At 45.1% G+C, this 12991-nt stretch overlaps 2 protein-coding genes across 13 annotated transcripts in view; both read right to left on the bottom strand.

The window, feature by feature from the left end:
* Positions 1-1853: 1853 nt before the first annotated feature.
* Positions 1854-2711, bottom strand: REP15 (RAB15 effector protein). The gene is given in 4 exon segments (XM_010125117.2): positions 1854-1933; positions 1936-2288; positions 2290-2521; positions 2660-2711. Coding segments are annotated over 4 exon segments (717 nt in total).
* Positions 2712-4895: 2184 nt separating this feature from the next.
* PPFIBP1 (PPFIB scaffold protein 1) overlaps positions 4896-12991 on the bottom strand; it is a 118054-nt gene continuing 109958 nt past the window's right edge. For all 12 annotated transcript variants that reach the window (XM_086757131.1, XM_086757159.1, XM_086757149.1 and 9 more), the window contains 6 exons: positions 11538-11660; positions 10584-10709; positions 9534-9722; positions 8806-8985; positions 8371-8436; positions 4896-7589 (listed from right to left, as the gene is read on the bottom strand). In XM_086757131.1, the coding sequence (XP_086613257.1) occupies positions 7503-7589; positions 8371-8436; positions 8806-8985; positions 9534-9722; positions 10584-10709; positions 11538-11660 (771 nt within the window). In that variant the 3' untranslated portion in view covers positions 4896-7502. The remainder of the gene's footprint in view (positions 7590-8370; positions 8437-8805; positions 8986-9533; positions 9723-10583; positions 10710-11537; positions 11661-12991) is intronic.

The raw sequence follows: 12991 nt of genomic DNA, 5'->3' as shown, positions 1-12991 counted from the left end.
TTTAGCCAATTCATCTGCCTTACAGAAAATACAAATGTTCCTCTAGTCAGCTGCCAGGACGTGCTCAGTACTGCTAACATTTCGTGTTACAAAGCAGCTGGGGAAACATGAACCTCCTGCATCAAGGGAATTTTGTGTGAAGTTTTCTTGAGAGAAACAAGATGGAAGGGGCTGCTTATCAGAAGTGGGTCCCCTTCACTTACCACTGTGCAAAGGCAGCTGTCCTCCCACAACTCAATCAATCCTGCTGCAGCATCGGTTATGCTGTTACTTCTTGAAACAAGGAAAAAAAAACAACAAACCACATACACCACCTAGAACAAACCAAACCATCCCTCCTGAACAAGCATAGAGTCCTCGCTCTCTGCACAGCTCCCCAGAGCGCTGCATATTTCCCATGATGTAAAACAGCAGCCCTCTCCCCTCTGTCCCGGAAAACCCCTGCTACAGGCACAAAATACAATGACACCAGCTACTTAAAAATGACTGTAGCGCTATGAACTGTTTCAAAACTAGAAGGCCTCCCTTCTCCATATCCAGCTGTGTTTGTGACTCAGCAAAAAAATTTCACCATGGGTTTGTTGTTTTGTGGGGGTTTTTTGTGTTTTTTTTTTTTTTTTTTTTCCTGTGTTGTGTGTTTTTTTTCCAGTTCCACTTTCAGCCTTCATGCCTAGGCCATGGAAAGCTGTAAACACCTCTGGCACTGATGCTGCAGCTTCTTAATATGGCCTTTATTTTAATGGCTGAGTAAATAACAGCCGTTGTTTCTCAGCTGCCCCATCTTATAACACAAGTAGTAAAATACAAATGAGCTTTTGAAATTGTTTTTATTCTGTTAAATAAAATTATAGTAAAATAAGAAAACTACAGGCAGAGGAGAGTTGCCCCAACAAACTATTCAGATTACACTTGTGCAACCCCAAAATCTCACTGTCTGCTAAAAGCTGAGGGAAATGGAATAAATCAGTCCATAAATGCAATCAGCTGCTAAGCTACTGAAAACAAAGTCAAATAATTGTGCCTCCTCCACACTTTTGCTCTCTGACATGAATGGTCAGAAGCTGCCTCTGCTGCCCTGAAAAGCAAAAGCTGCCAGCAATGTCTGCAGGGACAGTTTTGGTTTTTTTGTTTTGTTTTTTGATCCCCAGGGTTGCTTTCTTTAATACCTGCCACTGCGCTTTGCCACACCTTAACCTGATGCAGCCACTCAGGAAGAATGGGCTTTGCAGCTGGGACCAACCCTGCCCCTGTGTTTTGGTCACAGCTCCGAGACCCTCCGTGGCCTGGTACTGAGCTACTGTTTTTAAGAGGGAAGTAATTAATAGTTTGTGCTATAGCCCAGTTCTCTCTCTCTCAGGGCAGGGCTTTTCCTCTTAGTTGTGAACCAGCTCCTGCCTCCAAAACAGCATTTTTAAGCTCTTATATTGTCCTTCACGCTCAGTGCACATCTTCTGACCAGCACAAGGACTTTTTCTTAGAGACCCAACCTCCAGTTACAGAAAAACCTGCCACACACTAAACAAAGGCTGTGAGTCAAGTCTACCAAGACCTCCAAAGGCTCAGGGCGATAAAGCTTTCGCTGGCTTCAGCCAAGACTTTATGTCTGGCAAACAAAATGTTCTGGAAAAATGGTGTGCCTTTTATGAACACATTTTTCTGGCAGGTACTTCCTGTTGTTTTAAAACCTGGAGAGACTGACTCAGAGCTTGGCCTCTGCAGGAGCCAGGGGAATGCAATGAGTGGAGGAAAGGGTGGGAAATAAGGGGGCGGAGGGAATGGTGTGCAAGGAGAAGCCAGAGAGTCAGAGCTGAGCCCTATGCAGCCTCCGATGCCAGCGTGCAGAGCCACTGCTGTTAACCAACAGTGTACAAAAAGTTTACATACACATTGCCCACCTCCTTCAGTCTGTTTTTTTGTGCCAAGGCAGTTTGCCAACATCTCTTGTGGGCAGGAAGCTGTCCGTACTGGTGACGAATTGCCCTAGCGCATTCCTGCCCGACAGGCAGCATTTTTGCTCCTCCTTGGCAATGCTGTCTAGCATGACTCCTCGGATGGCCTTGGGCTTCCCTGGCACGCTGAATATGACGAACAACCCCAAGCAGTCCCGTCCCACTAGACAGCAGAACTCCACCAGCTTCTCAAACCTGCTTCTCTTGTGGAAGCGCTTGTCTGCCAGCGTGGCTTCCCGGCAGCAATCCTCCACCGCCTCAGACAGGCTGCCTTTGTTACAGAAAAGCTCAGCCAGCTGTTACGCCTGCACAGCAATCTGAAGTTTGATTTGCTTGTCAGGTCCAGATCCAGTCCACCTCAAACAGAGAGGACGGCTGCTTCGTCATTCTGCTAGTCGTGATACATTCCTCCACTTGCTTTTCCATGCAGAAGGTGATGAAGTTGACCAAAAAGATCTGAGTCAGTGTGCTTGTGGCTGGCTGGAATTTACTCTGAGGATCCATGAAGCCAAGGTAGTCCTGCAGCCTTTGAGATGCATGGACCACGCCCTGGCTGAAGACTTCACATTGTCCTCATGCAAGACCTTCTGGCCCACTTTCTGTGCAGGAAGAGGCACATGTAGACTGCTTTGGGGAAGTCCCTTCCTTTTTCAGTGACAGTTCTGTAGATGTTGGGCTCAGCCAGACCCATTAAGCATGCACACGGTTACCTGCCGTCTTCCAGATGAAGGTCACGGCAGCGACACAGCTGAGCTCTGCCATCAGGCTGCGGTCCCACGGCACAAATGGGCTTTCTCCTGGGTGTGTTTCTTCACAGCTGACTGAACAGCAACCAGCCCCACAGGCCCGGTAACTTTCACACCTACTGAATCCATCCGTGCTTGTTTTCCTTATTATTAATTAATTCTGGTACTTTATTGTTAATTTCTTTAGCTGATGATATCTCATTCCCGTCTGACCTTACCTCCTTGGCTCTCCTTTCTAGGACTATTACAGAGAAGCCATTTTAATGGCACTGGGTGTTTCCTGGAGATGAAACCACCTTTTTCTTTTAATCCGCCAGAGAAGGGGGATGCATCCAGACCTGAGGACTTCTACAGCTGCTTGAAATGACCCTGTGGGCTGTTTGTGTGTATCCCAACAATGTTGCTGACAGTGGTGGCAGTTAATAACTGTCATGGTGATGCATGTGGACTGTTGAGCTTTCAACTCAACAGAGAAGCCCGTGCTGCTGCTGCTTTTAAGTGCATTATCTCAGGAAAGCTTGGCCAGTCAATGCACTGCCATGCATGATTACCAAATGCAGCTACAAACAAACAAGCTTCCTAACCTGAGAAAATTCCATCTCCTTAGCTGTGGAAGCTGGAAGGCGTGTTACTACTGCAGGAGGAGCCAGCCCTCTTCAGCTCTGGATGTTGTTGGTGCCAAAGGTCTCTTCATCAGCCCAGGATCCCACTATCATTCCAAAGATACAGGCTCTGTCCTGCTGAACGCTGCTCGTCCTTCTCTTCTTCATTCTGAATGAATGAAAAAAGCAATGAGGGTCTCTCTTTCTTGGCCCTCTCTCCTCTCATTGCTCAAAATATCTTCATCTGATCTCTGTCTCCTCCTGCCTACAGATGTTCATGTGCTCCTGCCACCCACAGGGAAACACCTTCCCAGGTGCATGGGCTGGTCAGTCCCGCTGCGGCTCTCAGGTCCCTCTCTCTAAGAAACACATCATATCTTACCCATCTTTTCTTCCACAGGTTTTCAAATGTGTCATGGGCCCATCTCCATTCCTTCATGACCTTCTAACAGCTATGATGAGGGGGCACGCTGCTGCTTCTCCTGTTATCTCTGACTGTACCTCTAATTTCCTTTCTATTCAAGGGTTCCCCAGCACCTAATACGCTCTCCTTGCTGACCACTGCTCTACATCTACTGGCAAATCAGAAGGTTTTTCTTCTCAGCTGCCTCAAAGAGCACTGTCCTCAGATGGGAGGAAGATAAAGAGGCTCAGCAGGAAAAGCTCTTGCTGCAAACAAAAGCGCCAAAACACTAAGGATTCACAAGAACAAAGCCGTGCAAGGTATAAAAAGCACGCAGGTAGGATAAGTGCAAGTTCTTTCCTAAAGGGAAAGCCAGGATACAACAATACCTACTGGATGGGAATCAGAAGAGTAATTCCAGAGGTTATTCCAGATTACTCCTCCATTCCTAAGCATATATGTGATTTAAGCAAATAGAAAAAAGCTGGGTTTAGTCTCCATAAGGTCTCATTTGATATCCATCTATCTTTTCCTTATCACTGTAAACAAATAGCCAACAAACTTTATTATACTTGAAAGTGTTCATCCCATGTGTTCCCACCTAAATGTTGATCTGGTGAACAAAAACCACAGAAATGATGGTCATGAGATAGACAGGGGTTCTACATCCTCCAATCTGTTACCTGGGCTACACTGGGCAAAACATTGATCATTTGTACCTGCACCCCAGCAACAAAATGTAGCATGGGGAAGTGCAACTCCTGTTGGCAAAGCAGGTGCAGCTCCTGGGACTGCTAAAGGCTGCGAGGGCACGGGGAGGGGGACGACCCCCGGGACGAGAGAGATGGTTGCCCCTTGCAGCAAGAAGGGCCAGAGTTGGTCCTTCCTTTGGCACCCTGAGAGGACTCACCGAGGAGCATACACCAAGCAACAGGGAAGCGCTTTCTCATCAGACCATACTGAACAACCCAAGACAGCTCAAATCTAGACCCCAGAAATAAGTAGAAACACTTGCGATAGCTGATTTCTTAACTGTTAGCTCAGTCTTTCTGCAGACAAACGAACTAACGATGCCACCAAAAATGTGTGATTTTACCCCTTCTCCCTCCTTTGTCTTTTGAATAGAAGAAAACGAGCTTTCTAGGAAAATGAAAAAAAGAGGATACATTAAAAAAGAACCAGCTTCCAGAAACACTTGGCATTTTCCACAGAGTTTATTGGATTTTACATGGCAGTACACAGCAGCTATGTTGCCCTCTCCAAACATGCACAAGTTAAAATACCCCAACGGTATCAATTGTGTGCACATGTGCAGATAAACTTTCTGACTTTATCACTTGCTCTCCTATTCCACCCCCATAAAATAACCAAGGTTCCGATGACAGGCAGCTTCGAAGGGATGACCTGGTTTCTGACCAGCAAACGCAGGAAAAGGGTTGTTCGGAGCAGAACAGTACTTAACACTGGACTTGAAATAAACTGTTGATACGCTTGCTAATAGCACTTGACTGAATAGAAACTGGAGAGCATCTGCCTATTTCAGCACATCATGATGCGTCACTAGCCCCCTTCCCCCCCACTCCCCGTGACCATCCAGTCATTACGTTCACTAGCCAGTGTCTAGTGAGAGCAAATCCGTAGGAACACCGCTCTTCAGAAGCCTGCACCGCGTCTTCCCAGTGCTGCAGCATTTGGGAGAGCAGGGTCTTACGCCCAACTTACCTGTAAACAACAACCACCTTGCAGAGCATTCACAGAAAGCGAGCCCTGAATTCACACCCCAAGCATCTGCACCCTAAAGCTGATGGCAGGCGTCACATAATGTGGTATTTCTGCTCGAGTGAAATAGCTCAAACGCCCCCAAGACTGCAGAGGAAGGAACAACAGAGGGCAAATTATTTGTGGACGTGACTGAGTCAGGAGTTTTGAATAAAGCATCAGTTGTGATCTGTTGGTAGACAAAGGTAAGCAGCACAAGCTATTTTACGTATACGTTATGGACTGTCTGCCCGGCTCCAGTTACTAAAGAGAAAATGGCAGTGCTTGATTTTGCGTATAACACAATCAGTCCACATCAAATTTTTCATCTTGGTATATAAATAATAGCCTACGCTGTGCATCCTTCAAAGAACCAGGCTGGTAATAGCGTATCAGTTACAACAATATAAAGCTAGAATATGTCTCCAGTCTGCCCCAACATCTGATGAGAGCTCCCTGGAAGCCCCTGAAAGAACCCTTCTTCCTTTCACTGACTTTGGCAATGGTGTTTCAGAAATACCCACAAAGTCAGCACAGATCTAACATCCCTTGCACCGCACCAGCAATGGGTCAGCGATGGTCTCACTTCCAGCAAGGAGAGCGATGAAACGAGTGACAAACGCTTGGTAAAGCAACACACCACCGCCAAGAACGATTCCAGCCGGACTGTTTTTGCCTTTACAAAGCAAAGGAGCTTCATGCCATTGTGCTAAAATACATGCAACGTTCAACACCATACGAATGACCACTGTAATAAACAGTTACTTTTTTTTTTTTTTTTTTTGCTTGCTTTTGGCTAGGACACCTTGCAATACCGAAAGGCTGACAAAAGATTTCCACTGGCTAGTTAGGATTATTAAAATCTGACAATCTTCAAAAAGAGAGGAGCTATGCTTTAAGAAGATAAAATGCTAACAACATGTTTCATATTTGAATTTTTGAGGAAAAATCCCACCTTAGGTTTAATATTATGAAATAATATATTTCCTATACATTTCTCTATATAACTTTAATTTTTTTTGCAACTACACCATCTTTACGTTAGTCACAGCACAGAAATATCCCTTCCATATGCAGGGAGGACTCTCAACTTTAAGAAAATTTTTTAAGTCACAGAAGTGTTAATAACCTTGTTTGAATGCTATAACTACTGCTGCTGGGAACAAGAAAGACGACATTTTAAAATGTGCAGTTTCCACACGAGCCACTGCTAGAAGAAACATGCTTTATAATTGTTTCATCCCAAATGGAAGATCATTAAACTGTGCACTTAGTAAAAAGCAACGAAAGCAAACGGTTCCAAAGGTCAGCCTGCCTTTCCCAGTAACCAGCTGGTATGCAAACTGGTATAATCTTTTTACAACCCTCTCCCCTTCCCTCATACCTTGAACTTTCCACTTTCTCTCATGAAATTTATACTTTTGCTTTTTTATGTACTTCATATATTTTTTCCTTTTTCTTTTTTTTTTTTTTTTTATAAAACAGTATAAAAATAAGAGCAACAGTCAACAGCTACTGGGGAGTTTATGCAGGGCATGGATGACTAATATCCTACATGGGATACCGTAGGAAGGGCAGAACTGGTATTTGCGCTGAACAAACGCACTTGGAAAAGAGCAGTAACATCTTATTTTCAGCTGAGAGCCTAGAGAAAGCTGATGCACAATATCTACAGACGCCATACTTCTACCTCACATCTTCTGTTATTTTGAAACAGTATAAAGGATCATCTGAGGCTGTGAATAAGCAAAAGGAGCACTATGGTATCACATAAACTTAAATGCAACACTCAAACATATCACCAGTTTGTACATTAAATATAGTAAAAACAATTACCATTCACCAGTGTCTGGGTGTTTCTTATGGCAACTTTAGAGTAGGCACCGTTTTTTGTTTATTTTTTTTAAATTCTCCACCCCCGATATTACTTCTAACAAACAGAAGCAAGAGCAATGTGATGTACATGATCTGCTGCCCATCACGTATAACGGTGACATTTCTTGCAATTGGAAAGCGAGCCACTGTCAGTGCCTGGTGGTTACTGTCACACGTTGGAGTCCTCATCTGTTATACTGGTGCTAGGAGAGCGAGTTGCAAAGTCTTTAAACATTTCATCTTCTTTCAACATGTGCTAGAAAGGAAAAGAGGAAAGAGTCAAGGTTTGGGCCCTCACAACTAAAACCAAGCCCTTGGGATGGTCCAGTCCTGTGTCTGGCAGCAAACACCATCATCAGCCCTGCCAGCTGCTGCTTCGTTCTGCTGAGGACATTTTTCACCTGCACTGGTTCCTGACCAGTTTACAGCTCCGTCCCCCTTCTGCTAGCCCAAACGGCTGTGTGAGCGCAGGCTGGGGCTGGGCTTCCACCAAGAAAACGCACCACCACCCTCAGCTGGTGACCCACCACCCAAGGGCAACCTGCCAGCTTAGAGCGGGGTGCTGTGTCCTCTGCCCTCTCTGGATGGGGGGAGTCACCAAAGAGGGCTGGCGAACATGGGCCACCACTCCCAGCTGGGGGAACCTCCCCAGCAGGATGAAAGGTATTGTCCTCAGCCAGTAACAAAAACCAAAGGACCTCAACTGACTCCTAGTTCTGATGAGGCTTCGCTATTCCTATAATTTGCCTGCTATTTTATATACTTCAGCCCTCAAAGACCAGTGGCACTTCAATCTCTCCAAAGATTAGGTCCTGCTATGCACTGAAATCAATCAAAGTAATTGCCCCCAAAATGACAAAACTCAGCTGCTTGACAGAGCCAGTAAGAGCAACGAAAAGTTGTACTTAGTACATTTGTATTAAATAACATCGCTATTAAATAGCATCGCTATTTAATACTAGCAACTGCCACGGCGTTTATACCTATCTGACAGAAACAAGAGATCTTATTCCACAGACCCCACTTTTAAGCCTTACTGTCAAGTTGTTGATGCCTTCAGAAAATGCTCCTATTTGCCTCACTGTCCCTTCTGAATCTTCCATCTACAAAAAAAGAGACAATGAATACTGAATGAATAATAAATTCATCGTACGCCACGACAGAGCGACAATTAAGTGCAGCAAATAATGTAACTGCTTGATTACGCCCCACATGGTCAGAGCAAAGGAGGTCTGTGTCCTGTCGGGAGAGAAAAGGACAGTTACGCCAGAGTAGGTCCTAAAGGGACTGCATTCACACAGCTTGAACCTTCCTGGGCTGAGACACACATTTGTTAGTAATGCTGAGTGACTGCAAGAAGTTAGGACCTTCAGGGGCCAAAGCAAAGGGAAGGTTTCCCCAGGAAAAGGAAGGTTTTTCCCACCACACCTGACAGCACAGTCAAGGACTCCAAACGGCTAGAACTGGCTTACCTGCTCCAGTCTGTCCAAATCGTCATCGTCATACACTCGGATATCCAGGCCAGGCTTAAAACCCTTCTTCGACCCACTTCCAGATGCCCGTCCCAGCTCCATAGGACACACATACTCTTCCACATCATCTTGCTTCTTCTTCCTCAGGCTCCCAAAATTGCTGAAGGCAAGTTTCTTTGGCTTACAAGCGGAGAGAAAATTGACAAGAAGTCAGAGAGTCAGCAGAGTTGACAGATCTCTTACTCTTGCATTTGTGTTTCAATGACAGTCAAAACCCCACTGCTCTCCCAAACAAAGATCTCCTGAACAGCTGTATTTCACAATAATTGCATCTGAAAGAACAAGACGTGTCCCCTCATTTTACCGCTGTTAAGACGTCACCATTTAAAGGACCTCAAATGAGACCAGAACCCCACTGCATTAAACCATGAGCATATAAACAGTAAGAGACATTCTCCCTCCCAAACATACAGTACAGACAGAAGGACAACACACGGGAGCGCTACTTCTTGTCTGTGCATAGGAGAGGCTGAGATGTGGTGCATTCGTGGTAGATACAAGTGTCAAACCAGATCTGCTGAGCCCTGCCCTCATGCTGCTTTCATTAGCAGCCAGGTCTTTTTCTCAGACCTTACTGAACTGCCCTCCAAACATGGATAAAACCAGCACACAGGACATCAAAAGGTTTGCCTGAGAGCTCACACACTGACTCAGAACAAGTGATCTACCTTTACTTTGGCAGTTGCTGTTAAGAGAACGTAGTCTGGGGACTCCATGGCCTCACGTTTCTGCTGCTGGGCCTCCTGCCCAATGAGGAGGTTGAAATGAGTTGCCAAGTGCCGTCTCAGTAGTGTCTTGTTTGGTGGGATGTTCAGCAACTGTGCCATGGTTTCTACATTGAAACGAGGCTCCAAAACCTATTAATTAAATCACAGAGAATCCAGCTGAAGCCAATACTTGCCTGAGAAGGTCTCAAGGACACCAACAGGCACGCCTGTCTTGGTCACTTCCTAAGGCTGCTTTGGGGTTTTTGTTTGTATTTTAGAGGAAACACACAACAAAGAGGGAGACCAGAGAGTTAACTAGTTAAAGGATTCATAAAATGCTACCTCCAGGCTTTCCTCCTTGAGTTATGAATAGAAAAACATTGGCAGGTAAGAAGAAAGGAACAGATAAAGGCACCCTTAACTCACGTAATGTGTGAAACTGCCACAAAACATTTACCCACTTGCCTCTCTAATTCTAGCAAAGGTAAGCAGAGGAATAATGGAAAGTAAACAGACATAAAATGTTTGGAGCAAGGATATACGTCTTAATCACCACAACAAACTTCTGCAAGTAGAAGTCTCTCGCCTGGAGTATCTGATGCTAGAGCAATTAAAACCAATCCTTGCCTGACACTGAAATCCTAAATGTTACAAAAGTAACAAGCCTTCCTTACAAAATAAGAACATATCCAGATCTAGGAAGGAAGATGGCACCTGTTTAACAGCATCATAGCCACGTAGACCACTGTAGGACAGGAGGTGAACAATGCCAGACCTAAATTAAGTTGTGAGGGGAATACAGATAATCAAAGCCGTTACCATCCACACTAATTCTGCCAAGACATTCGTGTCCTTTAAACCACAGGGTAATAAATTTTGATAGTGACTTCTTAGTAAGCAGAATAAAAAGATAAGGTGTGTGCAGCAAAGATAATGCAGAACTTTGCTCTAGCAATTCTCAGACTTTTTTTTTTTTTTAATGAAGCGAGATAAACCAGCCTAAAACCTTACCATCAGTCCTCCATGCACACCACTCCCCCGCAGATTAGGAGCATACTCTGCCAGATCAACAGAGCGTAACCACTCCATCACACGATGATTGGTCCACTGGGTGACCTCAGAAGGTGTGACATTATTCTGTGAACAGGAGGAACGGGCAGTTAAGGAGAATTCCCAACTCAGCTGTCCCAACCCCAGTCTTTACTGAAACAAACCTCTCCTGCCCTTAATGAATGCAAGCTCACTTTGCACTTGAGAAAAAAAAACAACCTCATTTTGGATTGCTGTCTTGCAGCAATACCAATGCGGAGATGGGTCTGGACACTGGGTAGATCTGCATTATGCTTCATGCCATTTGATTGTCCTGCTGTGCACTAATACTACTTGCAATTTCTACCAGTAGAACTGAAAATTTAGTTAAATCCATGAGCCGCTGTGCTTTTCTTGTAGACATCATGAATCTAAATCCAAGAGTCTGGGCTGCTTTATCATCCATTGCCCTATCCAGCATACACTGCTTCCAAAACAAACTGATGGCAGCCTCCCCTCTGGTAACAAGGCCAAACTCCTTTTACACTGAAAATTTTGACAACAGCCATCAATTTTCCAGAGAGTTACACAAGACTCATGGCAACAGTGCACTGAGTTCAAGATGATTTACATTCCAGACAGCACATCAGAGACTAAGCCAAACCAGCCAGCTGTTGGCTAGGAAGAGGAACAGGAGATTTGGCAAGGGGACACGAGTTCGGGTCCAAGGCAAGCGGAGGACAGAAACTGGTGTTCCAGGTAGTGATGGCAGGACATGGGAGGTGGAAGAACAACATAAGAAAAAGGAAACCCCCAAATGAAATAGAATTAAATAGGAAGAAGGAGAAAGGAGAAGAGGACAGAGCAAGAATAATTAGAAACATGAGGGAAAAACTCTATAGGATTCCTCTTCAGAATTTTAATTTAAAGCAGTACCTCATCAGATGGCCTCCTGCGCAGACAGTTGGGCTCGAAGTTATTGATTCTCAAAACCTGAATGGCTCTTTTGATGCTGAGGTGGTGGAGGACACTGACAACTTTCAAGGACAGCAAGTCATCCTGTCAAGGACAAAGGGAGAGTTAATAAACATAAACGCGCTTATTGGTGGAACCAGCACCCAACTGGACTGCTTTGGACCCTGGCTTAAAATGGCACATTTGACACGTTCTGGGGTAAGATTTTAATATGTGAGACTCGTGATTAACGTCAAACCATCTGTCCCAAAATAAAAGCTTCCCATGTTGCTCTGTACAAGCTCCTGGGTGATGTTCTTCACACAGGATACAGAGCTTAGTACAAGAAACCTGGGGTAACAGAAAAGGGAGAGGGTGAGATGACACATCCTCAGTGATCTGATTAGAGCCAGGACAGCTTTCCAAATACAGTGTATCAGACTCACCTAGCATTTGCATTTAAACCTGTCAAAAGTTTTAATACCACAAACGTTCAACTAAAAGTTTAACTGAAAACAATGAAGTACCCTGAAAACAATTAAGTACCCTGAAAATTGAGGGATTCTGTATGGTTAGAATGAAAAAAAAAACAAAAACAAAAACAACAGAAGGAAGAAATAAAATACAAGGGTGTGTCAGGTTGGCCTCCCACAGCTGCAAATGATCAATGTTTTTCAAAATGGTTGCCACAAGCGATGGAATGATGGAAAGGGTGACCATACCCAGTCCGCAGAGAGGCTCACCTTAAGTCTCCTTGGCCCCAGCTCACCATCACCATGTAGCTCCTACCTTGCGCAGGCACATGCTACGGTTTGAGAGAAGGAGGGCAGGTTGGCCAGGAGCACCAGTTCCCTCTCACACGTGCCAAGGGAGCACACTGGATGCATGGGCAGTCTGAAGGTTGTCTCTGTGACAAGGCACCTTGAGGCAACGTGGCTGTGCCTTTACGCCACACGATTTCCGGCATGGGATGAGCCACTTCTCACACACCACAGGGCAAGAGCCTGCAAAGGCACAGCCACACTCTTCCCTGCAACGCATTGGTGATACTAACAAAAGCAGACGGCTCTTTCTCCAAAAGCTCAATCCTCTCAATGTGTTTTTACTGAAACATTCATTTCACGGGGCACATATTTTACACCACACACAGACCAATTTTTTAGGCTCCCACTAGTGTCCATGGAAAGTGTCAGGCATCTCTTACAACAATTCGTGCCACGCCAAGGAACAAGACAGAGCCTCACAGCGCCCCTCTGTCTGCGCAGACTACAGTGCAGAGACGAGTGCCTTCGGCTGGACAGGTAGCTTTCAGATGTCAAGAGCCAGGAGAGATGAGTTCCCCCCTTCATGACTACAGTAGCAAGCAGGAGTTTTGCTTTGGCTCCATTAAAGTTCCCTCTTCTCCTTCTCGTATTCAGGGCTCCTTCAGGGCACCG

The sequence above is a fragment of the Chlamydotis macqueenii genome, chromosome 1 (assembly GCF_036417535.1).
Source record: "Chlamydotis macqueenii isolate bChlMac1 chromosome 1, bChlMac1.mat, whole genome shotgun sequence".
Classification (NCBI taxonomy): Eukaryota; Metazoa; Chordata; class Aves; order Otidiformes; family Otididae; genus Chlamydotis; species Chlamydotis macqueenii.
This window is presented reverse-complemented; position numbering and strand designations above follow the sequence as displayed.